Source organism: Nycticebus coucang, chromosome 12 (assembly GCF_027406575.1).
Source record: "Nycticebus coucang isolate mNycCou1 chromosome 12, mNycCou1.pri, whole genome shotgun sequence".
Lineage (NCBI taxonomy): Eukaryota > Metazoa > Chordata > Mammalia > Primates > Lorisidae > Nycticebus > Nycticebus coucang.
In genome coordinates this window covers 72,257,722-72,284,863 of record NC_069791.1, presented here as the reverse complement: position 1 = coordinate 72,284,863, position 27,142 = coordinate 72,257,722, and the positions used below count along the sequence as shown (strand labels likewise).

General features: G+C 46.7%; 1 protein-coding gene across 4 annotated transcripts in view; it reads right to left on the bottom strand.

Annotated features, from left to right (window-relative positions):
• Positions 1–27,142, bottom strand: part of CUX1 (cut like homeobox 1) — a 383,513-nt gene that overhangs the window by 33,879 nt on the left and 322,492 nt on the right. Inside the window, exons 19-22 of one of the 4 annotated variants that reach the window (XM_053554218.1) lie at positions 25,846–26,011; positions 25,234–25,290; positions 6,176–6,478; positions 2,989–3,177 (exon numbers count right to left, since the gene is read on the bottom strand). The exons of the other annotated variants lie outside the window; for them this stretch is intronic. Of the exons in view, the coding sequence (XP_053410193.1) occupies positions 2,989–3,177; positions 6,176–6,478; positions 25,234–25,290; positions 25,846–26,011 (715 nt within the window). The remainder of the gene's footprint in view (positions 1–2,988; positions 3,178–6,175; positions 6,479–25,233; positions 25,291–25,845; positions 26,012–27,142) is intronic. 4 annotated transcript variants of the gene reach the window in all.

Here is a 27,142-nt window from a genome sequence, read left to right as displayed (position 1 = left end):
CCAATGGCATGTCATAGTGAAGAGAGATAGCATCATCAGCAATAGTAGCAGCTGACGGTCACCATTTAATCCTTAAGAAACTAAAGCTCAGAGAGGTTAAGTGATTCACCTGAGGTCACACAGCCAGTAAATGACAGAACTGAGGTCTGATCTTGGTCTGCTAAGGGCAGTACAACCTGCTTTGCCAGATGGTCGCTGATCTTCCTTTGCCTGCCCTGCTGGGCTGCAGCCAGGAATGTGCATGGAAGCCAATTCTATGGGAGCCACAGCAGGCTAAAGAGACACACAGCAGCAGCATGGATGTTGAGGTCTCAAAAAATGTCCAGGGAGAAGACTACTGATTACCAGGGTCCATCTGTAGCTACCGGGGCCAAGGCACTGTTTGTGTTTGTGTGTGTGTGTGTGTGTGTGTCCATTTGTACGTCCATGTGTTTGTGAAGAGGTTGGTTCAAGGGCCATCTCATGAAAGGAAGAGAGAAACAGAGGGCACACTAGCATAGAGAAGGTTTATAAGAAAGAAAGAAATAAGGGCAGGTATAATAGATAAGGGGAGAAGAAAGGAGACACTTTCTGGGAGAGCAGGAAGGATAGTATACATGTGGATCACACGGTCTGGATGACCTGATGCTGCATTTTTATTCTAGGCTACACTGTGGGGCATAACTTATGTTACAGGAATATCAATTATTTTAAGAACACTCCCTTACTGAACATTTGTTTGTGTAGTTGTTATACTAACTACCTTCTTTCTAATTCTCCCAACCTGGAAAATTAGCATTACTATTCTCATTTTGCAGATTTAGTAACTTAGGTGAGGGAGTTATTTAATTAAGTGGCCATTTTATCATTATAATCAGGCAACAATTGAGAAGGTGAGTCTTCTTCACTGGAAATTAATATAGTATCCTAAAAGGCCAAGAAGAAATGAGCCTGGACTGTGTATCACTTGAGATTCTAGTTCCCTCCTGCTGGGCAGGTGACCAGGGGCTGCTGTGCATGGGCACTGCAGAGAGATTGGGCTATGGGTGCCCATTGTCATGCCTGACAGGCCAGGTTGGGCTGGGGACAGCCCCCTATCAGTGGAGAGAAGGCAGTGAGGGAGTCCACAACTGCTTTGGGGGCCTCAGTGGAAACAATAACTCTTTTGTAACACAAGATGGCGCCCAGAGCCTGTGCAGGGAGGAGAGCGGAGGCCTGGGAGGTCCCTGAGGATGGATTTGGGGGACTGAGGTCCAGTCTACTGGTGCCTGGGATGAGAAGTACACCAGGGAGTGTAAAGTCAGGGGTGCCTCTCTCCTGATGCCCAGGTGCTGAAGGCAGCAGCCCCACCAGGCTCCAAGTGCAGGGCTGCCTCTTGCCAGAGTGGAGGAAACTTTTAAGGTGCTTGGGTGAGTACTGAGAATGGTGGAAACTTGGCCACGGATACGCTGATTCATGATGCCATTCTCTCCACTTCTATGTTTGAAATTTCCCATAATAAGAAGGTAAAGAATCTTTGGCTGGGGGTAGGTGGGTGAGTGATGTGGCACCAGGTCTATGAAGCTTGCAGTACTGCCAGGAGCTGCCTAAGAGGCATGGCCTGGGTCACCCAGGGTCTACACACCCGAGGGCAGGCCAGGGCCTTTTGGAGGGGCCCTTGAGTGGGCAGCAGCAGAGCCCTTGGATCCCCATGTGGCAGGTTCTCAACACAAGGCAGCAAGTTAGAGTTCCTGCTCCCTACCTACACCAGCTGATGGAATCAGGGAGGTTCCATGATTGCCTGACCCTCACTGTTAACAAATAATAATACTAATACTAGGAACAGTTATTGGACTAAGAAGCCTCAGTACAGTACAAACAGCAAGCACAGAACCCAGAAAGTGGATGTCTCCATTATTATGTAAGGGCTGAGGCCCACAGGGTTCCTGGAAGCAAGGTCAGAGACTTGCTCCTTCTCTGGCCCTTTCCTGGTTGGTTAAGAACACTAATGCTCAGCTGGAACCTGCTTGTGAACTGACGACCAGGGCCTGGGCTTAGCTGCTCTGTGGGTGGGGCCAGGCAGAGCCATTGGGTGCTTGTGATGCCTGCTCTTAGTTAAGGGGCTCTGCTTCAGCTGATCAGGGAGGGCAGTCACATCTTCTTAGGGTCAGGCTACAAAGGGTCAGGCAGCTGTGTCCAATCTCTGCACCTAGGGATTCAATTCAGCTGCCCAGTGAGCTCCCAACACAGCAGGTGACCCAAGGTCTGCGGGCCCCCAAGGGGGGAGGAGCTGACTCCCTAAGGAGGACCAAGACTAGGAAGGAACTACAAAACGAAGCAAAGTGGCTGCAAGAAGAATGCTAATCAGCATTCAAGATGGCATTTGGGTACATCTAGAGTTATTCCTCTGGGGAGGCCATTCCCCTAGAGCAGTGGTTCTCAACCTTCCTAATGCTGTGGCCCTTTAATACGGTTCCTGTGGGTCACAACTCATAGGTTGACAACTGCTGCCCCAGAGATTAGAAAATAACAGCAATTCCTGTTCTGTCAGGAATTTTCTCTACCACTTTCCAGGCTGGGTGACTGTGGTGGAGGCAACTAACTTCTCTGAACCTAGGTTTCCTGATCTACAAGATGTATTTCTTAATAATCTCCTTTGATAACACATGAGAGCCTCTGGCACATGGTACACGTGTAGTAAATGTAATACCACACCCAGCCCCCCACAAGACAAAAGATAGCAACCAAATGAACCACCACCTAGTGATGAGCGCCAGTCTTGGTTAAAAATGCTCCCAATGCTAAAGAAATCTTTAGACTGCTGGAAAGAAGAAATTACAGATCTTCCCAGTCCTCTTAGGTACTCATTAACTGACAATTGTCAAAAAATTTTTCATCTTGTCTTACTGTCCTCGGTCACAGGTCAGTCCCTGCTCAGCTGTGTGTGAAAGATTGAAAAAAAAAAAACAAACCCCAGCTTGTTTGTAAATGAGAATGTGTTTTGCAGGGCAGAGTGGGGGAGAGGGTTACCTTTCTTCTCCATCCGTTTCATGTCCATTAGCTTCTCCACATTGTTGGGGTCATTCAGCCACAGCTGCATCCGGACGAAGGGCTCCCGTCCCTTCAGACTGAGTTTATGCCAAGGCTTTGGGCGGGCAAGGAGGTCAGAGACAGAGCCTTGGGTGAGCCCTAAGATGGTCTCCCCAAATAAGCGCTGACCTAGAGAGAAAAAAGAATGGAGAGATGTCACCAAGAGCCAGAAATCTGATAGGACAAGAACGTGTCAAGGTTAAAATCAGACACAGGAGTTTAAAGGCCCAGAGTCAGGCTAGCTGGGTCCTGGCTTAGAGCAAACTCTTTGTAGAAATAGTTCTTCAGCAAGACTTCTACCAGCTCCACCGGCTCTTATGTGCTGCTTACACAAACAAATGATGTTTCTCTCCAAAGAGCTTCCAGGCTTTGGGTGAACTGAGACCTGGATACACCCGGGGCATTTCTCAGACATGGTAAAATCTCTAAGCCAAAGCTCAGGAGGCCAAGTAGCAACAGGAGACCTCTCTTGTATAACCTTAAAATTAGAGGGCTTGTCAGCATCTCCTTTCACGATTAGCAAGGTCATCATGTCTTGCTGAGAACACAAGGCACTTGGTCCAGGGTCGCAGCAGGAAAGAGGAGGAGAGGGTGCTCTTCAGCTCTGTTTCTGAAAGGCAGGCCATTGCCAATTCTAATGTCTCCTCCTGCAGTCTAAGCTGCCTTTGCTAAATGTAGCTCAAAATGGATCAAAACCCCTTCCCTGATACCTTTTCTTCTCCTAGGCAGGAGTGGCAGGCAGCCTGTTTCACAGGCTGACCAGAGGGCATTTCACTCTGGAGAGCACAGCAGCATTAAGTTGGTGGTGTTTGTCAGGGGCTTAAAAAGAAAGGTTCACTTCTCAGAGAGGCTTTCAGCTGCCAGTTAAGAGGGCCACCACTTTTAAAGGTACAAATTAGAATCAGTCCTAACCTGACTGACCTGATGAGAGAACTTGAATGAGCAGGACTTAGGTGGAAATGGAAACTGGGATTAGACAGGCCAGTGTTTGGTCCCATAAAGTGCGCAGAACAGGGAAACCCCAGGCACGTGGCTCACATGCTCCACTGGTGACATGGAAACACCCCACCTGTGCTCCCAGGGAAGCTGCAGAATGACATGACATAGCACTGGTTTGTAAAAAGTAGACCTCCAAGTAAAAGCTTACTGTGTGTAAAGCTTCAGATTTGAGAAAAAAATTTTTTTATCTGTCATTTTGACTTAAAGATAAATTTACTGATTTTTTTAAACCTGTGGTTTCTCTGCTTTCCAAACTTTAGTCTATAAATGACCCAAGTCCTTACTGGTATTCTGTTGTGGTTATTTTAAATGTATTTTACTTAATTCTAACCTGGCAAACTAATCTCTTGATTCGAAGAAGCTCATTGTGTTCAGGAAAGCACCATACAGAGGGTGCCAAAAAAACGTATATACATTTTAAGAAAAGGAAAAAGTTGTATTAAAATTATACTACCTAGTACAGACTGACAGCATTTGTTATCTTGCATATTGTATCTTGTTATATCTTGTAATTGCGGAAGTCAAACATGACTTGAGTATTACCATTTTAATACAGTTTTTCGAGATAGTCCTGGTTTGTCGCCCTTAGTAGAGTGGTGTCATTGCTCACAGCAACCTCAAAATCTTGGGCTCAAGCAATCCGCTTGCCTCAGCCTCCGGAGTACCTAGGACGATAGGCACCTGCCACAATACCTGGCTACTTTTAGAGACAGAGTCTTGCTCTTGCTCAGAGTGGTCTCGAAATCCTGAGCTCAGGCAATCAACCTGCCTTGGCCTCCCAGAGTGCTAGGTTACAGGCGTGAGCCACTGAGCTCGGCTGTAGTTTTTTCCTTTCTTAAAATGTGTATACATTTTTTTGTGTACCCTCTGTATATGAACAGCTGCTTAATATTTACTTGGCCACACTCCCAGTTGTATGGGGAGAAAAATCAAGTGATTATTATTGGAAATTTATCTAGCTGTGGCTCTTAATTGTTTTTGGTTTACATACCCATTTGAGAACCTGAAGAAAGCTATAGACCCTTACCCAGTAAGACCATCAACTAAAACTCAAGGAATATGGCTTGGTGCCCGTAGCTCAGTGGTTGGGGTGCTGGCCACATACACCAAGGCAGGCAGGTTTGAACCTGGCCCGGGCCTACTAAACAACAATGATGACCGCAACAACAACAACAACAAAAAATAGCTAGGCGTTGTGGCAGGTGCCTGTAGTCCCAGCTACTTGGGAGGCTGAGGAAAGAGAACCTCTTAAGCCCGAGTTTGAGGTTGCTGTGAGCTGTGATGCCACACCACTCTACTGAGGGTGACATAGTGAGACTCTGTCTCAAAACAAACAAACAAAAAACCCCCAAAAAACTCAAGCAACAATGGAGACATGTATGGTAAAGCCAAGAATGAGATTTCACTGTTCGCGATCCTCCTAATTGTGATCTTGCAATATATCAGTGTTTAAAAACAGAATTTTCTTCAGGTGATTTTCAACCTTTACGTGAGATGGTACTTGCTATAACAGATTGGGCAGCAATGTTATCAGGCCTGCTTCCTTGGACTTGTGACAAGACTATAAAGTAGGGTTGCCTCAAGCCTAGGAATCCCTGCACATGTCAATAATTGATGAACATATGGGACTTAGCTGTTTTTAAAAAATCAACAGCTACATTTTTATTTTTCTGAATTAATTATAGATGTTCTCAGCTGATGTTACTTTTTCTCTTATTCTGTTTTGTACAATGCCTTGTCCAGAGAGTGAGTTAGAAGGCTTGAACTGGACAAGTTGGCCTAACCCTGAGGCTGTCAGGTCACTGGAACTCAGCTGCTTCCTTTTTCTCATCTCTGGGAGAAACAAGACACACAAGGACCCTGACATGTATGCACATCTTCCAAGGGGTCCCTGAAGGGGCCTATGAGGGAGGAGGCTGGGGCTGACCTGCAGAACCAGCCACCCATATCACCCATATGGGCCCCTCAGTGTTCACAGCTACAGAACATCTAATGTTCTTTGTAGCAGCTTATGACAGTTTAAACCCTTTGGCTGGCTCAGCCTGAGGACCTTTGTCCGCTGTTCCTGAGAACTCAAATAGGGAGTCCCTTGCCACCTTCTGACTAGGCACTTGAGACAAGCACCTACCGAGGTTGTTGTCCGTCAGCACCTCCTTGACCCTCTTGGTTATGCCGTAGGTGTCCAGCTCTGGAGACATGGCTACCAGTTCTTGAATGCTGAGGGCCGAGTGTCCAGAGAGAGGCAGTGGGGTTGTGGGCTGGGAGTCTGGTGCTGGTGGGTCGCTGGGTTCTGGTGGCTTCCCATCCTTACTGGTGTCAATGGGGGGACAGGGCTGCTGGACCAGCTCAGTTAGACTCTTCACTGATTCGCTGGAACTCATCGGGGACTCAGGGGCAGGGCTGCAGCTGGCGGAGGTCTTTGGAGTGCTTTCTGTAATTAAAGCACATGAAAAACTGTGCCTGAAAACAGTTGTCTTTCACTGTGTACATCTACTCTCCTTATCTAGGAAATACTAATTAAATGCTCTGTACAAGGAATATATAGTATGGTATTCTATGGACCTTAATGAATTGTTTCATAGTTTTTTGACTGAGAGTAACCTCTAATTTTCTGTATCAAACACAAAAATAACATCAATAGAGGAAAAACTAGGGGTTTAAATGAAAGGTTTCTGAAGGTTTTCTATAGGGGCATTCTGCTAAATAATATTGTCATATTAATCATGTGTAAATGTTGTAATTCTGTTAATTCAGAAGTACCTTGGCTAATCATAACTTATGAAGTTATTTTGTCCATATTTTCCAGAACAAATGGAATGGACAGATTATTTTAAATGAGGGCTGCCCACAATGTGTAGTCACTGCAGTTATAAAGACCCGTAAAGGGAAACCCAAGACCCAAGCTGCTGGCCTTGTGGTGGCCCAATGCTGGGTCGCAGGATCCCAAGTTGTTTTTTACTGTGACTTCCAGGGGTCTGCATAGCACCTGACTCTACAGGAAGATGGACGGGACCAAACAGGCAGAGAATCTTGTTTGCTGTTTGGCTCATCTATTTTAGAGTTCAGTGCTGAACCCTAGGGATTGCTGGTATTGCTTGCTTCTGAAAACCAAGCTCTTTGTTTGTCTACACCATGCTGTAAGCAGAAGCACCTGGACTGAAGTACATAAACAGGGGTTCATACTCTCCGTCTTAAGAAGGGGGTTGGCCTGGTTGGTGTTACTGCTGGTGCTTAGTGGGATATGCTACTTTGTGCTCCACTAGTAATAGTCCTTTTGGCCTCTTTGTTAGTAGAACCCATAAAATCTGACAAGATAGGCCTATCTCACTCTGTTGTCCCAGGCTAGAGTGCTGTGATGTCATAGCTCACAGCAACCTCAAACTCCTGGGCTCAAGTGATCCTCTTGCCTCAGCCTCCTGAGTAGCTGAAACTACAGGTGCCTGCCATGACACCCAGCTAGTTTTTCTATTTTTAGTAGAGATGGAGTCTTGTTTTTTGCAATCCACCTGCTTTGGCCTCCCAGAGTGCTAGGATTACAGATGTGAGCCACTGCACCTGGCCTTAAGATAGGCTTTATTCCAGTGAGGGGACACCTGGAATAAAGACTCTGGCCATCTTAAAATTTCATTTTTTTTTTTGCAGTTTTTGGCCAGGGCCCGATTTGAACCCGCCACCTCTACTATATGGGGCTGGCGCCCTACTCCTTTGAACTATAGGTGCTGCCCTCATCTTAAAATTTCTAAATACAGAGAAGACTGTGCAGGGGGAAAATGTGAAGTGACTTAGCACTGAGGTCCTACCTACAAGGCAAAGCTTGCCTTTTGTCCAGCTTAGTGTCTTGGCACAATCTCTCAACCCCATCCCACTGAGGCTGACATAGGGTGCTGACATGACTGTGCCATGTCATGTGGGCTGCTGTGCATGTCACAGAGGGCTGTGCAGGGTCTTACTCTTGCTGCTTCTCCCTAGCAGGGGTCACTTGGTCAACGTCAGCACACACAGTAGATACCCTAAATACTTGTTACCTGACTAAAAAGGAAATGTAACACCCAACAGGGATTTAATTTCAATTTACAATATAACATTATATCTAGGATAATAATCCATTGACAATATATTCCAGATACAGGGATATCTCATATTAATACCTAGAAGGAGCAAAACACCAAATAAAATAATAGCAATTCAAGTGATAAACCGGTTTATTATCCTGAACTGGTACAACATTCCACCATCATATAAAGCTGTGTCCTCAACCTAAGAAATCAGGTTTAAAAAAAAAAATCAAACTGGTCTGCGAAAGATGTAAAAGAGATAGACATAAAAATCAAAAATGGTCCATATAAATCTTTCAGGCAATATGCATCCTACAAATCGGATTTCTTCTCTCTGTTCACCCCCAGGTCACCAGACAACTGGATATAAAACCCAGCAAATGTTATTTTTGTATCTGAAGCAGCAAAGGGATTGTCCTGTAAATTCGCCCTGATTCACCCATGCGAGGGACCAATTTGGCAGATCATCCATCTTGCTCACTGTATACTGTCAAGGATGGCACGAATTCCCCACATGATAAACAGATTTCTTCTCAGGTTTGTGTCCTTTAACCCACAGCAAGGTCAAAATCATGGCTGCCTGGCTAATAAACCGCATGGTGCTGGCTGGTGGAGCGCCTCCCTGTTCTGTTCTGGGTGCCGGTGGTGACAGACCTCACTCAGGAGCTGCTCTGTCTTCCAGGCATTCTCCGTGAGCCACTCACATGTACTTTTGCCACTATGGACCCCTGAGAGAACTAAACAGAGGCAATTACCACCCTTTACCAGTGCCCCCCTGCGTTCCTGACCAGAACTACAGACACAGAGCAAAACCCTGAAATATCCAGGCATGTGGAGAGGGCACACTGTGGCAAGTTGCTGGAGCTGGTTTGTATCTGCTTCTGCACTCTGAATCTAAGTCTAAAATGCAGAGAATAGTGGGAAGCGGAGCACTCTTCCTGGAGATTAGTCACCAGCAGACACACACGTGCACAGATGTACCTGTGGTCTCAGGTCACAGAAAGTAGGTTCAGCTCTACATTTTTTGGACAGAGAGGGACAGATGCAACCACAAATGGATCCAGTGGAGACACCATGAATCCATACACTCAAAACATCGTGATTGGAAGGAGGAATCATTCTTTAGACATTTATATCCAGGAAGCTTCACAGTCCCAGTGGCAGGACCAACCCTACAGAATCAAACCCAGAAATGAGCATCACAGCTGGTCAGGGTGGCCAGGGTAGGGGCACTCTCAGTGCAAGAGGTGAGGGGGCAGTTGGTTGCCCATACTGACTCACTGTCTTGATGGAATAAGAAATATGGTCAACAGAAAAGAAACACTGCTATTTCTTTTCCATAAATTAGTAAATGGAGCTGATTAAAACAATACTCTTTCAAAGAACAAGGCTTTGTTCCATTCTATGTGATTAAAAATAATAATTAAAAAAAAAAAAGGATGAGTCCTGAGCATGGCATGAAGGTACTGAACTTGGGGACAGGGGTTCCCTCTACTAGCCACCTGTGTTAACTTGAATATGATTCTTAACTTCTTAGAACTCTCCATCTCCTCAACTGAAAACCATGGACAGGGTAGTCACGAGAAAAGAACCTGCCACGTAGTTGGTGCTAAGTAAACACAGTCTTGAATTTTATGTTAAAAAAATAGTTACCAGATTGTATTCGTATGCATAGCAGTCCTTTCTCTCAAGGCCTACATGCAACATACATCTCAGGATAGACTGTTATTTCCTCCACAGTTCCTGACACGTGACAGAGGCACTGGTGTGATTCAAAGGGCTGCATCCTGTGTGATGCATGTGGATGACATTCCAGAAAAAGTACAACTATAGGGACAGAAAACAGGCCTGGGAGTACTCAGCGGGAGAGGCACAAGTGACTGCAAAGGGACATGAGGGAATGGTTGGGGGATGATGGAATTATTCTATATCTTGACTGAGAAGACCCAGAACAGTTCTGAGTGAAGAGTGAATTTTACTACACATAAATTATACTTTAGTGAAAGCTTACTTAGGAAAAAAGAGCTAGTGGAAAGAATGAAGGCATGTTATTAGGCCACTGAGAACATACGGAGAACAGATCAGAGGTGGCTTTGCCCTTTGGAGGTGGCATCTTGCAGAGAAGACAGCTATGGAACAGCAAATATTTACAGACTGGTGGATATTCTGGTGGGAGACAGATTGGGGTACACGTCAGGGAAGCAGGGACATCTGCCTAGGGATGAGAGAGACCTCCTAGAAGAGGGACATTTCAGGTGAATCTCAGGCATGAATAGGAATTAGCCTGGTAAGTTAGGGGTAGGAATGGTGAGAAGGGATATAGATTGTTCCAGACACTTTGGAGGTATTGAACCTGGGGTAGCTAGTGGGTTTGAGGCACAGATGGAACTCAGTGAAGTGAGAGAGGCCCCAATGGCTGCGCAGTGCAGGGTCTTAAAACTGGCCATGTCTGATGTCTGTGTTTTAATCTCAACATAATGGTACCCAGGGAAAGGTCTGCTCCAAGATAGGGCTGTCCTGCACCCAGCATCACTTCTCTTCTGTAGACCTGAAGTGGACACAGAGGGTTTAACTAAGGCCTCATCTGAAATAACAAAAACCTGGAAACAGTGTCCATCACAGGACACACTGTTATGCTACAGACAGCAGCAAAAACCTAAGAACTGTAGCCACATACGTCCACATCCTAATGAGGAATGCACCAAAACAGAGCATGACGTCTGCACCAAGTGTGAAGCCTGCACACACTACATACAGTGTGAGGGTCTGTCACCGTGCATCCGAATGATAAACTGCAGGTCCGAGATAGATGGCAGTCTACTCCTAGGAGGAGTGAAATTAGGGAGGGGCTTCAACTCTATTTTCATGTCTTATTTCTTTTAAAAACATGGGATTAAATTATGACCTAGAGTTGAGTGATGGTTAGGTAGGCATTGACTACATTATTCTAGCAGGGGTGCCCCAACCTGTGGCCTGTGTGCCACATGCTGATTTTTTTGAGGACTTTTACTGATTATCTATGGTATTGGACAACACAAAAAGTATGCACAGACCTTTTTTTTTTTTTTTTGCTAATCAGTTTTCATTAGTGTTTGCATATTTAATGTGTGGCCCAAGACAACTCTTAGTCTTTCAACATGGAGAAAAAAAAAAAGACGGTTGGACACCCCTGTTGAGAGTTTTCTTCCTGTTTGGAATAGTAAACTTAATATTAAAAAGTAAAAGTCAGTTTATTATTGCACAGCACAGGGAAGGAAACGGAGAAGAGTAAGGCAGTGAGAACTAGGCTTGGGGCTGGAAGAGTGGGGTAGGTAAGGAGAGATGCAGGGTCAGGAACAGTTTAGGAGACAGAGGGGTGTGCAGAGAGAAGAGAGAGGCCTGAGTGGTGGATACCCAGTGAGCTGCTCAAAAGGGCCCCTGGCAGCAGGGCATTGGGGGGTAAGGAGGAAGAACATGGGAAGAAAGTCGGCCACATCACCATTCATAAGAGAGCCACTATTTAGGCTGCCGTTCTTCATGTACTTCTCGTGTGCGGGCACTGCATGAAGGTGTACAGGAAGAACAAATTTAACCCTCAGAACATCTCCCAGTGTGAAACAGACTACACAGTCACTTTCTTCATGTGACAGAAGGTACGGTGCCCAGAGCCAGCCAGCCAGCAGCTAGCTGGATGGTCTACCTTCTAGATAGTCCTCCGTGCAGTTAGTGGTGCCCACACCCGGCATGAGTATCTGCTAGGGATGAAATGACTAAGCCTTCCTAAGCCTTTTGGGACCCAGTTTTTCTACCATCCATCAGCACGCAAATCTCAAAACATAACCACAAGTTACAAAAAGCTATCCACTAGTGGGATAAGGAAAGGAATGTTCCATACCAAGTAAGAATGGAGTGTTGTGCAGAGATTATTTATGTAGGGTTTCACTAAACTTCTCCTAATGGCCCTGTGGTAGAAACATAACCGCACAGTTCCCAGCAGGGAAACAAAGGTTCAGACAGGTGACTCAGTGTGGCCAAAGTAACATGAATGGAATAAGAATGGGAAGCATAGCAGGAGTGCAAAGGCTCGAGGCTTCTGTCCGTCCTGCTCACAGGGGTCTGGATCACAGCCTGCCTTCGTTCACTCATTTACTCACACATTTTTAAAGTATCTGCTTTGTTATCTTTTCTGCTAGGCATTGGGGATGAGGGAAAAATTAGATAAAACCTTGCAGTCCAGGAGTCTGCAGCTTACAGGACTGGGACAATTGAAAATGGGTAATTTACATATTTTAAAAGCCCCTACCCACTCCCATCCATCCAGTTTTGACAGCGATAGTAAAGTGTTACATTTAAAAAGTGATCTATGTGAATTAATTTTTTTGTGAGGCATCGAATTTTGTAGAAGAGGAGCTTAGTTAGTAAGCTACAGAAACCAAAGACAGTGACTCAAGGCCCTCTGCGATACAGAAGGCATTCAAGAACTATAAAAGGATTATGAAAAATATTATATTCCAAAAACAGCAGGCAAACAACAGCTGCCTTAAGTTTTCAATAGAAATCAATTGGAAATGCACACCCGCCATAATTTTCAAAGACAAATTTCTCTGCAGTTTATCCGATCCACTCTTTTAATTTCCATACCCAGCTCTCTATATGCAGTAATAATAACCCAAATTCCATTTAGTGTTCATTTGAGCAGTCAGGATAAAGTCATTTCTTATTATCTCCCCACTGTGTAAAAAACAGCTTGAAGGTAGGAAGTCAGCAAGCATTTTCACCAAAAAGTAATTATTGTAAGTGACATTTTTACTGCTGGCATGCCATAAGGCGAACTGTACGTTCAGAAGGACAAGTTGCTGAAACAAAATGACAGGGTACTCCATGACATTCTGACAAGAACCCAAACATTATTTAACTGGCGGCTGGTCTGATGCACCACTTTTCATTATGTCCACAGTTTAGGCTTGAGCCCATGCCAAGCCAGGAAACTCCAAGTGCCTATAAAGACAGATGGGTATGGAAAGGCGGGAGGAAGGAAGGCTAGCAGGGAGGAGGGTGGTCGTGGCCTGGCTCACATAAGTGTGAATGAGTGAGGATGCCTGGAGGAGGGACAGGGCCTCAGCAGTGGTGAGTGGCACGGGGTGCAAGTGCAAGTGGCAGGCTCTTGGCTATGTGGGTTGGGTATCCTGGGTCAGCAGGAACCCTGGTGGCTTGGAAGGACCCTGCCTAGCCTGAGGGCCTTCTAGCTGGTAGTGCTGACAGTTTCAGAAACCACAACACCACAACCCCGACAGTCTAGAATGCTTCCCAGCTGAGTTCAGGTGGACAGACCCTGATGTGGACACCAAATTTGCCCCAAACATTAGGACTTGCCCAAGGGCTCTGAAGAGACCCTGAACTGGAACAGGTTATCCCGTGCTCTGAAGAGACCTGCCACCCAGGGGCTTATGGTCAGACAGTATGTTTAGATAGAATGAGTTTCTCTCCATCAAAAGTGAACAGCAATGCTAATCTGACCCCCTGTATCTTAAGTCACATGGTGGAGAGGCCTGTACCACATAGTAACATGACTAGCTCTGAAATTTCTGACCCAAGTCCTTCCTTGGTGGTAGCAGTGGTGTTGATAGGTTTGTTGGGTACCAGCTGTGCTGATTCTCAAGCAGCAGGTACTCACAGCCTGTGTCAGAGCTCTGGTGTATTCTCTAGTCACGTGTCACCCTTAGGCATGGCCATTATAAAAATGTGGCGTTTTCTTCTTTGAGTGGTATTTTGACCAATTAGCAGGAGCTTGACATAAAACGTGGCTACTTTAATAGATGTCATAGGTATACTGAGGAGCTTCCCACCCTGTTACTATGTCACTCGTTGTTTTCCTACTGAGAAAGAAATGAGAGTCATCTAGCAACATACTAAGGAATATCGGAAACATACCCAAAGTGGCCAGACTGCAAAATGGCTTTTTTTCCAAGGGGCCTATGTCTGAGGCCTGCATGGGAGTGTGTGGGTTCAATTCCCAAGGCCCACTCCCACATAGAAGCAGGACTGCAAATCGGCACGTCCCTCCCAGAACTTGGAAGTCAAAGGTGAAGACTGACCTTGGTAAACAGGTCATTGTAATGAAAAGCCTGGGGCAATGGGTGCTCATAGCACTTGTCATGCTGGAGCTGGAGGCAGGTGGGGAGCCGGGGGGTAAGAATGGACGAGGGTGGCCCCTGGGGGGTAGGGACCTGCATGAGAGGACTTGGGGAAAGAGCCTGACCTGAAAGACTGGGTTGGGGACTAAGCAAATGGGACTTGAATCTGAGGGAGCCGGGCAGCAGAGTGACCAGTCAGATGTGCACTGTGGTCTGGCCTGAGTTGAGGGGATGTCTGCCTGAAGATGGGGTGCTCAGCAGGTACAGAAGTGGCCAGCTGTGTCTGAGGTAGGGGAGGGGGCTGCAGGCAGAGTGTCAGAGACATTTGGGAAGTAGACACTGTGTGTGTGCCCGTGTGGGAGACGGGCACCAGCCTGTGCTCTGGTGCCACAGGGCAGGCTGCTCACCTCCACAGGGAGCTTTGGGGGTAGCAGCTCCGGAGGGAAAAGGCCCAGAGTCAGGAAGGCTCTGGCTGTGCAGGCAGATTGGTTCCTCTGTCAACTGGCCACAGGTTAGGGGGGAGAAAGAGAGATGCTCATTGCCTCTGCCAGGAAGTCAACTCACTCAGATACCACCACTGTGTGTGATCCAGAACTTCCCTCCCAGCCAGATGGTTCTCCCCAAACTGGGAAAGTACACTGGGGAAAAGCAACCCTAGAAATGCTATACTGACTGGAGACACAAGAGGAGAATTCACAGAGGTGATGTGGCCTTCCAGCAGGCCAGAGCCCACCTGTGGGCCAGGAGGGGCCTCTGCCAGAGACTCAGAGAGTATGAGTCTGCTTTCCCTCAGGGCTCGTTTTTCTTGTGTATCTTTTATAAGCTCTTAAGAAAATATGCACATCAAAAGCAGAGCTTGGAGATATTAATATTAAAAATTAAAAACCCTGCTTAAATTACAATTTAATTTTTGTAGTGAAATGGCAGTCTGGCAAGACTGGGTGACACAGTTGGCCCTGCTTCAGGGGCACAGTGTTTGCCCTGCTCCGGCTTTTTTCCAGGCCATACTGATTTAGAAATAATGCTTTCAAATTACCTTCAATAACTTTATTACTGAGCCAGCTGTGCGTGTGAACACTTATCAACGCGTCCCTTGCATTAAGAGAAAATGTATGTCATACAAACAGTCTAAATATATAATACTGAGATAGGAAAAAACAAACCCTCTAGTTAAACTGCTCTGCTGTAATCAAAGATTAATCACGGTGAGTGTGCGTGTATGCATCCTCTCTTTTTCTCCAGGGCTCATTTCTGGCTTTGGGCAAACCTCCCCATCCCTTAACCAAGCCACACTCTTCAGCAGACAGCTCACACCACTGTTCTGATAGTGGAATTAATTTTCACATATTTCTTAGAGCTAGAGGAGCTAAAAGGTGGTCTAAAATGTTGTTTTCTGTCTCAGTCCTATAGGCCTGCGGCTCAGAAATGCTTCCTTCCCCCAGGCGCATGGTAGGCTTGAATGTGTCCATCTGTGTAGGGGACACTGTGCCTGCCCTGAGAGCAGCCTGTCCCCTCCCAATAATGCTGTCAGTCAGCCTGGCCTGTGGGTGATGATGTTTTTTAGGCTGTGATGGTATGTTCCTAAGAGAATTGGTAGTTGACCACAGCTGGTGGCATGGAGGGCTTCTTCCTGCCTTGCACCCAATGTGCAGGTGAGTGAACTCATCTAGCTTTATAAGGGCCCAGGGCCACACTGAGTGGTGTGTGAGCACCGAGGGCTCATCCGACCTGGGGAGAACCAAGTGACATTTTCGTTATATGAGATGGTATTAGAAAAGCCATTAAGGTACATTATTTTACACATCCTCCTAATCTCTCCATACTGCTTTACTTAATTTGTGATGAAACTGTTGAGAAAGGGTACTTAATGTAGGACAGTCAGTAAAAGTAATTTATCATCTTCCCGCTTCAGTGCTCACGTTATCAGCGAACTCATTTTCTGCATTCATCATGCAATCAGCCTATTATTTGCATATTAATCAGGCAGTGGACCATGAAAGAACTGCATCCCAGCCAAATGCTGCACTATCTCAGGAGAAACACTCAGTAATTATCATACATCAGTGTTATGATGTGGTAATTGATTATAACATCTTTCTGCAGCCCTTGGGGAGTCCCTCTGCTCACCCAGCTCCAGGCACTCTGGACAGATTTTTCTTTTCCTGCAAAAAATCTGAGTAACCATTGCTGTTCTCTCCGAGTGCTATTTCCATGGAGTATTGAATCTCTTTTCCACATTCATGGAGATATTTTAAACCACGTGAAACAAAGCTGACCTTAACTCAGGAATGAGAAGGTCTGATGATGACACAGGAATGTCCCTCTGGATTCATGTGTCCTCTCTTCTCAGCATTTTGGGCTCAGAGGTACCGCTTTGCTTCCATAGACATTTCCTTATCAAATAAAAAGCTGCAACTTCAGTCCCTCCTAATTGCAAAGCTGGTACAAAGGCAGTTTGACTGCTTTATTTAGGTGCCAAATGACAGACTTATTTTGGTCCTCCTGTAAAGGACAAACTCGACCTTTGCCAATTCAGACTCCAGCTATATTTAGGAACCCAGTTCCAAAGGGAAGAGCAACACGCAAAGTCAAAATGAAGTCAGTGATGAACATATCCTGGCTGGCTCCCATGCTATGCAGGACAGTGCCAGGAGGGACTCCCTTCCTTCCTTCCTTCTTGTGGGGAGCTGAGCATGGCCCATGGCTGGCCCATGGCTAGCCCATGTGCGGCTGCCCTGTATCGAGGACCGGACCTCAGGCCACTGAATTTAGACTGGGTGGGGTTTCTAAGAAGCATAAGCCCTCTACCCTAGGCAAGATGGCCAAACTTTATAAGCTTGAGTCTAATACTGTCACTGACTTGTTGATTGTCTCTCCCCTTCTCCTGCCCAGGTCCCTGATAAAACACATGACATAGATCTCAAGGTAACTGAGGTAATTTGTTTTTCCACCAATTGTTTTGTCATGGATCTGTTTTTTGATGTGTGGCCTTGACTTCTGAGTGTGGTTCCAGGGTCCCAGTGCTTGCTCCTGGAGATAGCTCTGCCAGCACACACCAGTTCTGTTATTTTATTCCCATACCTTTCTAAAATCATCTGAAGACTTCTAGGTATTTGAGCTGCTTCTTTCCTTCTCTGGAACTGAACCACTGAAAACTTAAGTCCTCATTTGCTCCTGTGACCTACTTTTGCCTCTTGTACTGAATGCCCAATGGGCTGTAAATTCTGTTTTCCAAGGAAAGCTTAATGGGGAGAGAAAGGAGACTATACCTGCCAGGCCTTCTCCAAAGGGGAGGTAGGAAGTGCCAGTATGGAGGGTGCAAAGCCACCAAAAGAATGAGACCATTTGTGCTATATCATTCACCACTGCAAATAGCCACCCTGTTTCCAGCCCAGATGGCCTGGTTCTGTGCTAGTTTGCTTCAAAAGCCCTGAGTGAAGACCCATAGTCTTATTCTTGAAGGTCAAGATTTTGTGTCAGCTTTAAGGAGGGGTTGATGGACAGGTAATTTCCAAAGATGGAGTGGCATTTCACAGAAGCTAAGAATCTGGAGAGCTGTATGCAGGTCATCCTTCAGGAGACCCATTGTGACGCCCAGCAACATCTGCACTGACAATCTCTACCAAAGAGGTCAGCAAGTGACCAGGCTTCTGTTGTTTTAAAGCCAGACATCTTATGTTTTGTGTGTGCATGTCTATAGTGTTCTGTGCACACACAAAACGACATATAATAGTAGTGGTAACAGAAAGGCAAGCATTGAAATAGTACTTACTCTGTGCCAGCCTTGATGTCTTGGAAACTTCTATAGTTGAATATATTTAAATCTCCCAACAGCCTTGAGAGTCGGTACTTTATTCTTCCCATATTATAGAAGTCAACACTGAAGCACAGAGAAGTTAAGGGACTTGCCCAAGACCACACTAAGTGGCAGAGACAGAACTGGCCCTTGGCAGCTGGCTCTGATCCCACTGTGCTGTACATGGCTTATGAGTAGTCACTGCAGGACAGTTTATGTTTTGCTGTTAGAAATCAATCTCAGTATCTCACAGTAGCAGTTGGTTAAATAAAATACGGTATAGAAATTCCCTATAGTTACAAAAAAAGGGGGAAATTCTTTGTGTAATGATAGAAGAGAGTCTCTAGGATACATGCTAAGTGAGAAAAGGAAGCCTGGGATCTTTGAGTCCCGCATGGCCCCCTTCTGTGGAACAAACATCTAGCTGCATTAACTGTACTGAAGGATGAGTGAGAAACTGGGAACAGGAGCTCAGGGGTGGGTGGGTGAGACGGGTGGTTTGGGCTAATTTAAAAGGAATATAAGTCCTTTTAAAGCTTACATTTTATAACCATGGGGCATTTTACTTGCTCAAAAAACCCTAAAATCATAATTAAAAAAAATATCAAGTCTGTGACTTTGGGCCATTTCTCTGCTACTCTCTCCTGAGGTAGTGAAAAATCCTTCTCTTGGAGTAGAGGCCCCCAGGGGGCTAAGTGTGCCAGGGTGGTCTCTCCCAGGGCATAGTCAGTGGCGATGCCAGGAGCTGAGGCTCCAGGGCTCATGGGTGGCACAAGGGGCCCATGTAGGGCACTTTCTTCATTTGATGAATGTTTGCTGCTTTGAAATAAAACATCAAGTGAGCTTTGGTGCTTGGTGGCTGACCACCCCGATGCCTATGTGGGAACTGTAGGCAGAGGAGGGAAAAGGCTGGGCTGGCCCAGGAGTGAAAGGCCCCCCATGTACCCTTCTGTTCTCCTGTGTTATGATGGCGGGGCAGTGGTTTCAGGATCACATGGCCAGTTCCCACCAAGAATCCCACAAGTGTTTATAGGGGCTTAGAGAGCTGACAGAGCGGGGCCCACATGGTGACAGGATGGTCCAGCGAGGTCACAGCAGTGATCCTGACAAGTTACGAGTTGAGGCAACTTCTGAGAAGTGCATTTTTCTGCAGGTGCCTTGCAGTGGCCACCTACAAACCTGCCTAGGCTTCCCTCTACAATAGCCTGCCTCAAGTCTTTCTGGAGGGGTTAGTGGTGGTGCAAGCATGCCCCTTTCTACCTTAGGTCAGCTGAGGTAAGGCTGGTATCTTTTGAAAGAAGTTGATTAGAGGTAACGTCACAGAACACAGTTTCATACCTAAGACCATCTTGGTGGGCCCTGGGAGCCTCCTGACCCCTGAGGGCTGCCCTCAAATCCCTGGCTGGCTCCAGGGCTCATACTACTTGGTCCCCAGCCCCCTCGTAGCCCCCTAACACCTCTAGGATGGTTCTTTGAGCCCCACAGGTCCCACCCTCCTGCACTGTAGGGCCTGCCTGGGGTTTATTTAGCAGCAGCTGAGGGTGCTCCAGGTGGTCCCTGCTGTCCGTGTGTTGGGGCCACACAGCCCTGTCTCACCTATTCCATGGTCAAGAGGAGAAAGCTCTTTCCCCTGGTCCTGAACTTGTGGCTCCCCATTGTCTTTGGTTCTTAGGTGAGGGATGTCTCCCCTGAACTCCAGACACCTTCCCTGGCCTCTGTTCTGTGGTCTCAGATGTGAGTGGTGAGAACCACAGCCCATGGGGGAAGCTGTGCTTTGAGTTGATGGGGCAGGTAGAACACCTGAGGCCAGCGGCACCTACAAGGAACTGGGAGCCTGCTCCTGTCCTATCTGTGCACTTCTTATGACAGCCTTAAAGGGGCAATATCAACAGTATCCTATACAAAAAGATGCTCTTTCATTATCCACTTTCCTAAAAAAGAAACAGTCCTCTAAATTAGGAGCTTTTAATGTTTCTTCCTTTTTCGAAGGCTCTATACAGGCCGCAATATTCTCCGTCGCTGCAGCTGTGCACTCAGAGCATTCCCCTCCCCGAGCCCTTTGCCTTCCCCAGCCCAGCCCCTCCTCAGCTGCCTTGGTGCCAAGGGTCTCCCTGCAGCCAAGTCCACATGTGCCAGATAACAGCCCCCAGGAATTCAGGCTGCATCTGAATTCAGTAACCTGCTTTTTGTGATCTTAAGAATGGAGAATTCCTTTATTTTGCCTCTCCTCATAAAATTAAAATGTCCTAATGTGGTCTACAACCAAAAAAGAAACCACTATGGTCAAGGACCCACAGAGGGCTGGGGTCCCAGGCCAGGGGGTTCATGGAGGCCACCTGCTCAGGAAAGGGTACCTTCTGGTCCATGCTTCTCTTTGTTTTTGATCTGTTGTCTATAGCTACTTATAAATCCATTACATACAGATCTTTTCAGTTACTCAAACAAAAGTTAAAATAATTCTGTTAGAGAGAAAACCAATAGTTACTTTCACTAATTTATTTTAATAAAAAAAAAATAAAATCCAGGCTAATGCACTGAATGAAGAGTTCTGCCTGTTTTCAGCAGTACTATGAAAGCAGTCAGCCCTCCTTTCCCTGTTAACGTGCTGCCCGGGTGCGCCACACCCTGATCTAAGTCGCGGGCATGGGAGAGCTGACTGCTTACTCAAGGGCACGGAATCAGAACCCTATCACAGAGGGCAAAGCCTAGAATCCTGGATATATTTTGCTGGTTCTCTGGTGGGCACTAAGTGAATGCCATGATGCCCATTAATTACAAAGAGCTGTGGCCACAGGAACCTCCCAGCTATGTGAGGCCATGGACAGCCCACAGCCCCATGGACTTCATGTCAGGGAGGGGCTACATTGGACCACCCACATTAGAGACAGACCGTAGCAGCTGTCCTCCCAAAGAGGCAGCTGACACTCTCCTGACTGAGACCAGTGACATGTAGCCTTGGGGTTCTTCATGGGTAGAGAGGCTTGGAACCCACGGTCTCTGACTAATACACTGGGGAAAAGCTGATATCTTATGATTAACTGAGGAGACCAGGCTATCCTCCCACTTGTACAGCTCACTGTGACACACCTGAAGCCAGACTGAAGTCAGAACCAAGTAAGAGCTTGTGTGCTCTAGCAGAAAACGCTCCCATATGAAAAGGGCATCAAGCTGAGGGTACTGGGTGGCTCTTCTCTTCCTTCTTTTTAATGCAGACTAATGTTGCATTCAGGATAATCTCTTTCCTTTCCTATTTCCTTTCCCCCTTCTAGAGTTGTGTCTTGTCTCCTTCCTTCCTTAGGGGCAAAAAGCTTACTTACCCCAAGGAAGTGTAAAGAGGAAATGAGTGTTAAGGAATGAAAAAGAAAAAAGATAGGGCAGCGCTGTGGCTCAAAGGAGTAGGGCACCAGCCCCATTTCCTGGAGATGGAGGGTTCAAACCCGGCTCTGGCCAAAAAAACTGCAAAAAAAAAAGATGGATGGTCCAGTGGCTCACTAGGTCAGGTCTGTCCACCTGAATGGGTACCTACCTACCTTCACGCATACACACTTTTGTCCTATCTCAAGGCTTGCTTCCTGTTAAAAAACCTGCCAGTAGATAAGTGGACAACACTCTGGGAACACACATCTTAATGGGCCCTCCTTCTCCTCTCCAGGGGCACTGCCACTGGAGCGGTGTGAGGTCAGGAATGATGGATGATGCTGGGAATGACAAACAAAATGGAGACAGAGAATCGATCCTCAAGAACCACCTGCTACTGCATCGCCGAATGCAGTTTTCCAAATTAGATCAAAGATAACCCAGCTCTCCCATAAAGGCAGTGAGAATTTTAAAAGTCAACACAAAAATGTCTGTACAAAAGTAAGACTTGTCAGGAAATATATTAAAAGGTAGCTGATTTGGAAATTAGTCCTCTGAAAAGGTTTTCTTGAAAAAAAAAAAAAAGGTAACTTACATGACTGGCATAGAACCTACTGCTCACCTTCTTTACTGAGGCCTCAACAGCTTCTAAGAAAAAGCCACAGGTCACTGACATTAGTGACATTAGTGGTTAAAAATGGCATCAAGTTTACTTAATGATCAGCAAGTTTGACGTGTAAATCACTAAGGAAAACGGAGGCGCTAAAGGGTGATGGAGCTGGGCAGAAAAAGGCAGACAGGGATCTTCAGCAAGAATCACAGACCCTGGGTCTGCATCTTGCTGCTCATATGGGGGAGGCCACCCTAGCACATGGTACCTGGTTGCCATGGTAACCACGCACAGAGTCACCTCATTCAGCCCCCACCACCTCTGCTGTGAGACAATAGCCTTCACTCAAGGGCTGTGGCTGGCTGTGTGGGCAGAAGGTGAGTGTTCCAAAGTCCCTGCTCACCTGGGAGGGAGACCAGGCCCGCCTTGTTTCTCACCAGTACTCAGGAACGAACCAAGCCCGGCTTAGAGTTACCTTCCTGCAGCCATCTGGTTCGGCCACACTGAGCTGCTTCATGCAGGGAATGGATGGGGCAGAGCATCTTTCTGGGTGTAGGGGCCACTTGGAAGGATTCTGTGGTAACCATGGTAAGGGCGGGGACTCAGAATCTTGTCGCAATCTCAGGAACAGAGAGCTAATCCCTCTGCCTTCAGGGTGAATAGTGCTGCAGCTTCCCCAGAGACGCTGTTTGTCGGAAGATTCTAGTCTCATATAGTCATTCATCTCAAGGATTTACTCACTGATTTATAGCTATATATAAATCAGTTACACACAAATCTTTTCAGCTACTCAAACAAGGGTTAGAATAATTGTTTGGAGAGAACCTATAGTTACTTTCACTGATTTATTCTGATAAAAGAGACAAAAATAAAATCTAGGTTGAGGCACTGAATGAGGAGTTTTACCTGACGGCAGGGGCTTTTCTGACTATTATAAAATAATTCTATTTTTCCTAAATTCCATATACTGAAAGCATAGCTAGTTTAATTTTTAGATATTCTCTTGAAAAGATAACAACTGATAATAAAGAAACTTCAAACAAGGAAACCACCACCCATAATCTTGGTTTTCATCTTGACAAGAACCTCCCAGTTTTTCTGGCCCAGACAAACATTTTTGCTTAGTTGTTACCACGATGTACAAAATTTTTAATTTTAGTACAATATAAGAAATGTTTTTCCATTTCTCTCCAAGGTCACCATAATTATTGCTTCTTCCGGGGGTTCCCTATGGCTGAGGGATTGTAGGAGCTCTGGGTAAGTGACCTGTGATCAACTTCCTCTCTTGCTGGGGGACCAGAGAGAGGCCTACCCGCTGCCTCCGCACAAACTTTATGGGCAAGTTCTGCTGTGTTCTGTCTCTTCCAGGAGCTCATTGCCTGCTTCTCTCTCCCTCCTCCAATCTGCAGACTCCCCAAGAGTTTTAAATAACTTTATAAAGTAATTTGATATTTTATAAATATCACTGGGCATTCCTCTTAGGAGCCCAGTGTCTTTTTCCAACATTGGAAATGTGACTGTCTTACTAATTTTCCAGCACAGTGGCAATGATCTACTATAATGAAAAGTAAAAAGCCATTCTTTAAAGATTTGTTCTGACAAGTAGGTGGTTTGGGCATCGATTATGATAGACCTGGCATCCAGGGAGACTTCCTGTTTTACCTAGAAAAAAGGGGTTCTGATCTAGAAAACATTAGCCTCATTCTGCTAAGTTAATTCCTGCCTCGGATGGGGGCAGCAAATACTCTGAGGCATTTAAGGGAGGCCAACTTTTCATAGGGCAGGAGGTAAGGCTAATTTTCCATGCAAACGTGCACAAAACTCCAGCACTAACAACTACATCTACTATTTGCCCTGGAGTAATCTGAATGCATGCCAGTGCTGGGTAAGTTCTCTGGTACTTGCTAACTAAATTGGCCAAGCCAGAAATGGAGTGACCCTTCTTCAGATGGATCTCTGCTCCATCTATATATGCAGCTGAGAAGACCTGCAGCATGCGTGAGACACAGCTTTGTGCCCCTCATTTGGGTCAAAATAAATCAGGACACTGAAAACATATAAGATATCTCAACTGCGAACTTCGAGGCCACTCTGCTGCACTTTGGCTGCATCTGTGCGTGGGCTTGGGCTCCTGCAGCAGCCGCTGCTGCCAGCCAGCTGTTTCCCACACTACACATGTTTCCCCTAGTAAAGCTTCCAGCAAGCTGGCGGGCTTTGTGCTCCTCACTTAGCTTTGTTTGTGTTTTCAATGAATCAATGGGATATGGAGACTAATCAACATGTTTAGAAAAATAGAGAAAGGAAAAAAGAGGAGCAGCTCGTGATACTGGCAGCTCCTAAAAGCTGGGTGAGAAAAGCTCTGCTACAATTATGGGCGCAGTGCATGAGGGAGCAGGTGGAAGCGTATGAGGGAGGCCTGTTAGCAGAGAGGACAAGTCTAGTTGGAGGCCTCAGGGACCTCCAAGACCGCTGGACTCTTTTTATTTATTTATTTATTTATTTTTTGTAGAGACAGAGTCTCACTTTATGGCCCTCGGTAGAGTGCCGTGGCCTCACACAGCTCACAGCAACCTCCAACTCCTGGGCTTAAGCGATTCTCTTGCCTCAGCCTCCCGAGTAGCTGGGACTACAGGCGCCCGCCACAACGCCCAGCTAACCGCTGGACTCTTAAATGCTGACAGGGAGCACCCAAGTTTCTCAGCCTGCAGCCTCCCTTCCCCCAGCTGCACCCAGGCTTGATTTCCAACTTCAGCTACTCTCCTGGGTGTCCCCAGCTTGACAGCCACTCATACCTGAGCTGTTCCTGGGACCTTGCTGGCCACATCCTTTATGCTACCCCACCCAGTGCCAGCCTCGGACTCCCACTTTCCCCATCCTCCTGCTCAGAGGCTACCCAGGGGCCTCGTGGATGCACACGAGTTTCCTAACACCACACCACTGAGACAGTGACATGCACTCATACCTGTCTCCTCCTATTAGACCATGAGCCCCTGAGCACGGGATGTGTCTCTGACTTAGATTCCAGCCCCACACCAGGCTCTGCACCTGAAAACCAACAGGCCGCAGAATACTAGGGAGAGTGAGAGAAAACCATGAGGGACTCAGTTTGCCAATAGGAAACCATATTACGTATGTTCAGCTCACCAAATCCAGAATGGGAGGTCCCTCTGAGTCTCCCTGGGACAGACCAGAGGATAAGAAAACATAAAAGCACAGGAAAACCTACAAAACCATACAAAAAAATTGGCTGCTTACCTGAGCTCACGCAGCCCTGGGGCAGGGGGTCCTGTAGCGATGTCACAGAATGCACAACTGAAGAAGAAGAAGGGAATGATTAAAGGAGGAAGCAAAGCCTGGATTTAAAGGTTCTTAACTGAGCACAGCATTGGCCTGAGGGAGGTGCCCACTCCTCATGGGCATGGGGGGGGGCTGGCATGGGGGCAGCAGGCCTGGCCACGCTGCAGCGGCAGAGCCAGGCCCCAATACTTTTCACTTCTGTGCCTTTGGCTGATTTTCCTTCCTGATTCCCTGATTTAGCTACTTGACTTTTACCTATATTTATGTATAAACAGAGTTTTCTTAATTGGTAACTCATTTTCTGCTGCTTATAAAATTAGCCAGGCACAATCTTCTCTCTCCTAAAAACTAAAGTCAGTCCCATGGCAACAGGTTGTGGAGGAAGGAGGCAGCTGTCTTCTTCCCTGCACCAGCCATGGGGGGAGGGTGGCTGGGTGCCTCCCTGAGCAGAATGCCCTCTCCAACCCTGCAGTGGCCCAGGGGCTGCTGTGGCTATGGTCTTAGGTGGTAGCCGAATACCCCATGGATCCTTTGCTCCCCAGCGCTGCTTCTGGGCAGGGCTATGGTTACCTGGCCCTTGCTGCTGCCCTTGGACAGGCAGGACACCCTGGCCCAGCTCGCCGTTTAGCCAAAGCTGCATCCGGATGAAGGGTTCTCGGCCTTTCTGGGTCAGCTTGCTCCATGGCTTTGGCCGGGATAGCATGTCACTGACGCTGCCTTGGGACAAGCCCAGCACCTGGAGTGGCAACCAAAAACACACAGCCATCAGTGTCCCCGGTATCAGTGTGATGCAGTGGAATGCTTCAGTGATATACACATGGCTCTGTGGGGGCCTGACTGAGGTGGCAGAACCCAGGAGAGCTTCTAGGGCTGACTTTTGAGCACAGACACATAGCCTGGGGCTGGTGACAACTTGGGGTGAGTTGAGTGGATTGCCTGAGCTCAGGAGTTTGAGACCAGCCTGAACAAGAGTGAGATACCGTCTCAGGAGGTTGAGACAAGAGGATTGCTTGAGCCCAAGAGTTTGAGGTTGCTGTGAACTATGAGGCCATGGCACTCTACTGAGGCAACAAAGACTCTGTCTCAAAAAAAAAAAAAAAAAAAAAAATCACTGGTGGGCTGAGGCCCTGGTACAGGAAGAGTTTTGGGTGAGACATAGCTGTGGTCGCAGCCTTTAGCTCCCAGGGAGGCTGGGAAAGGGCAGGGAGGAGCTCCCACCCTGGGCCTTGATCTGCCAAGGCTGCAGGGCTGTCATCTTGACAACCTGAGGAAGAGGTGGTGGAGCACCTTGCTCTTTGCCTGGTAGCCAAGAACCCCTCCAGAGGGATGTTTCCTTTGCTGATCCTGATTCAGGGTGGCATTTAGAAAGGTTTGCTCCCTCTGGATCACATCCTGTTCAAAGGTGAGAACCCAGAGGTGAGCTAGTGGGGTGGGATAGGCAGCCTGGGAGTGACATTCAGCTGCAGATGATCGACAAGTTGCGCGTACACACCCAAGTTTTCTTACGCTCACATATGGCCATACATATGTATAGGCACAAACACCCCCCACGGGACACAGATGCAGCCCAGAGATATTTAGGGGCTGCATCCGATCACTCTTTTGAAAAGTTCTCAAGTTCCAGAATAAACTGCACTCATGGGCCAAACAAGTTCAACGCTATTAAGTCTCTGCTAAATTTAAGGCATGAGCACAAATGTCTATTTAAATGTTCTCAAATGATATTTTTACAACACTGAACTAGAAATTTTAAGGGACTTTACATGCTCATCCTCATTTCTATGCACCTCCATCACCTTTTGCAAAATCAGGACAAAGAGTTCACACCAAGTATTGTAAGATTCAGAGCATGGCATATCACAAACAC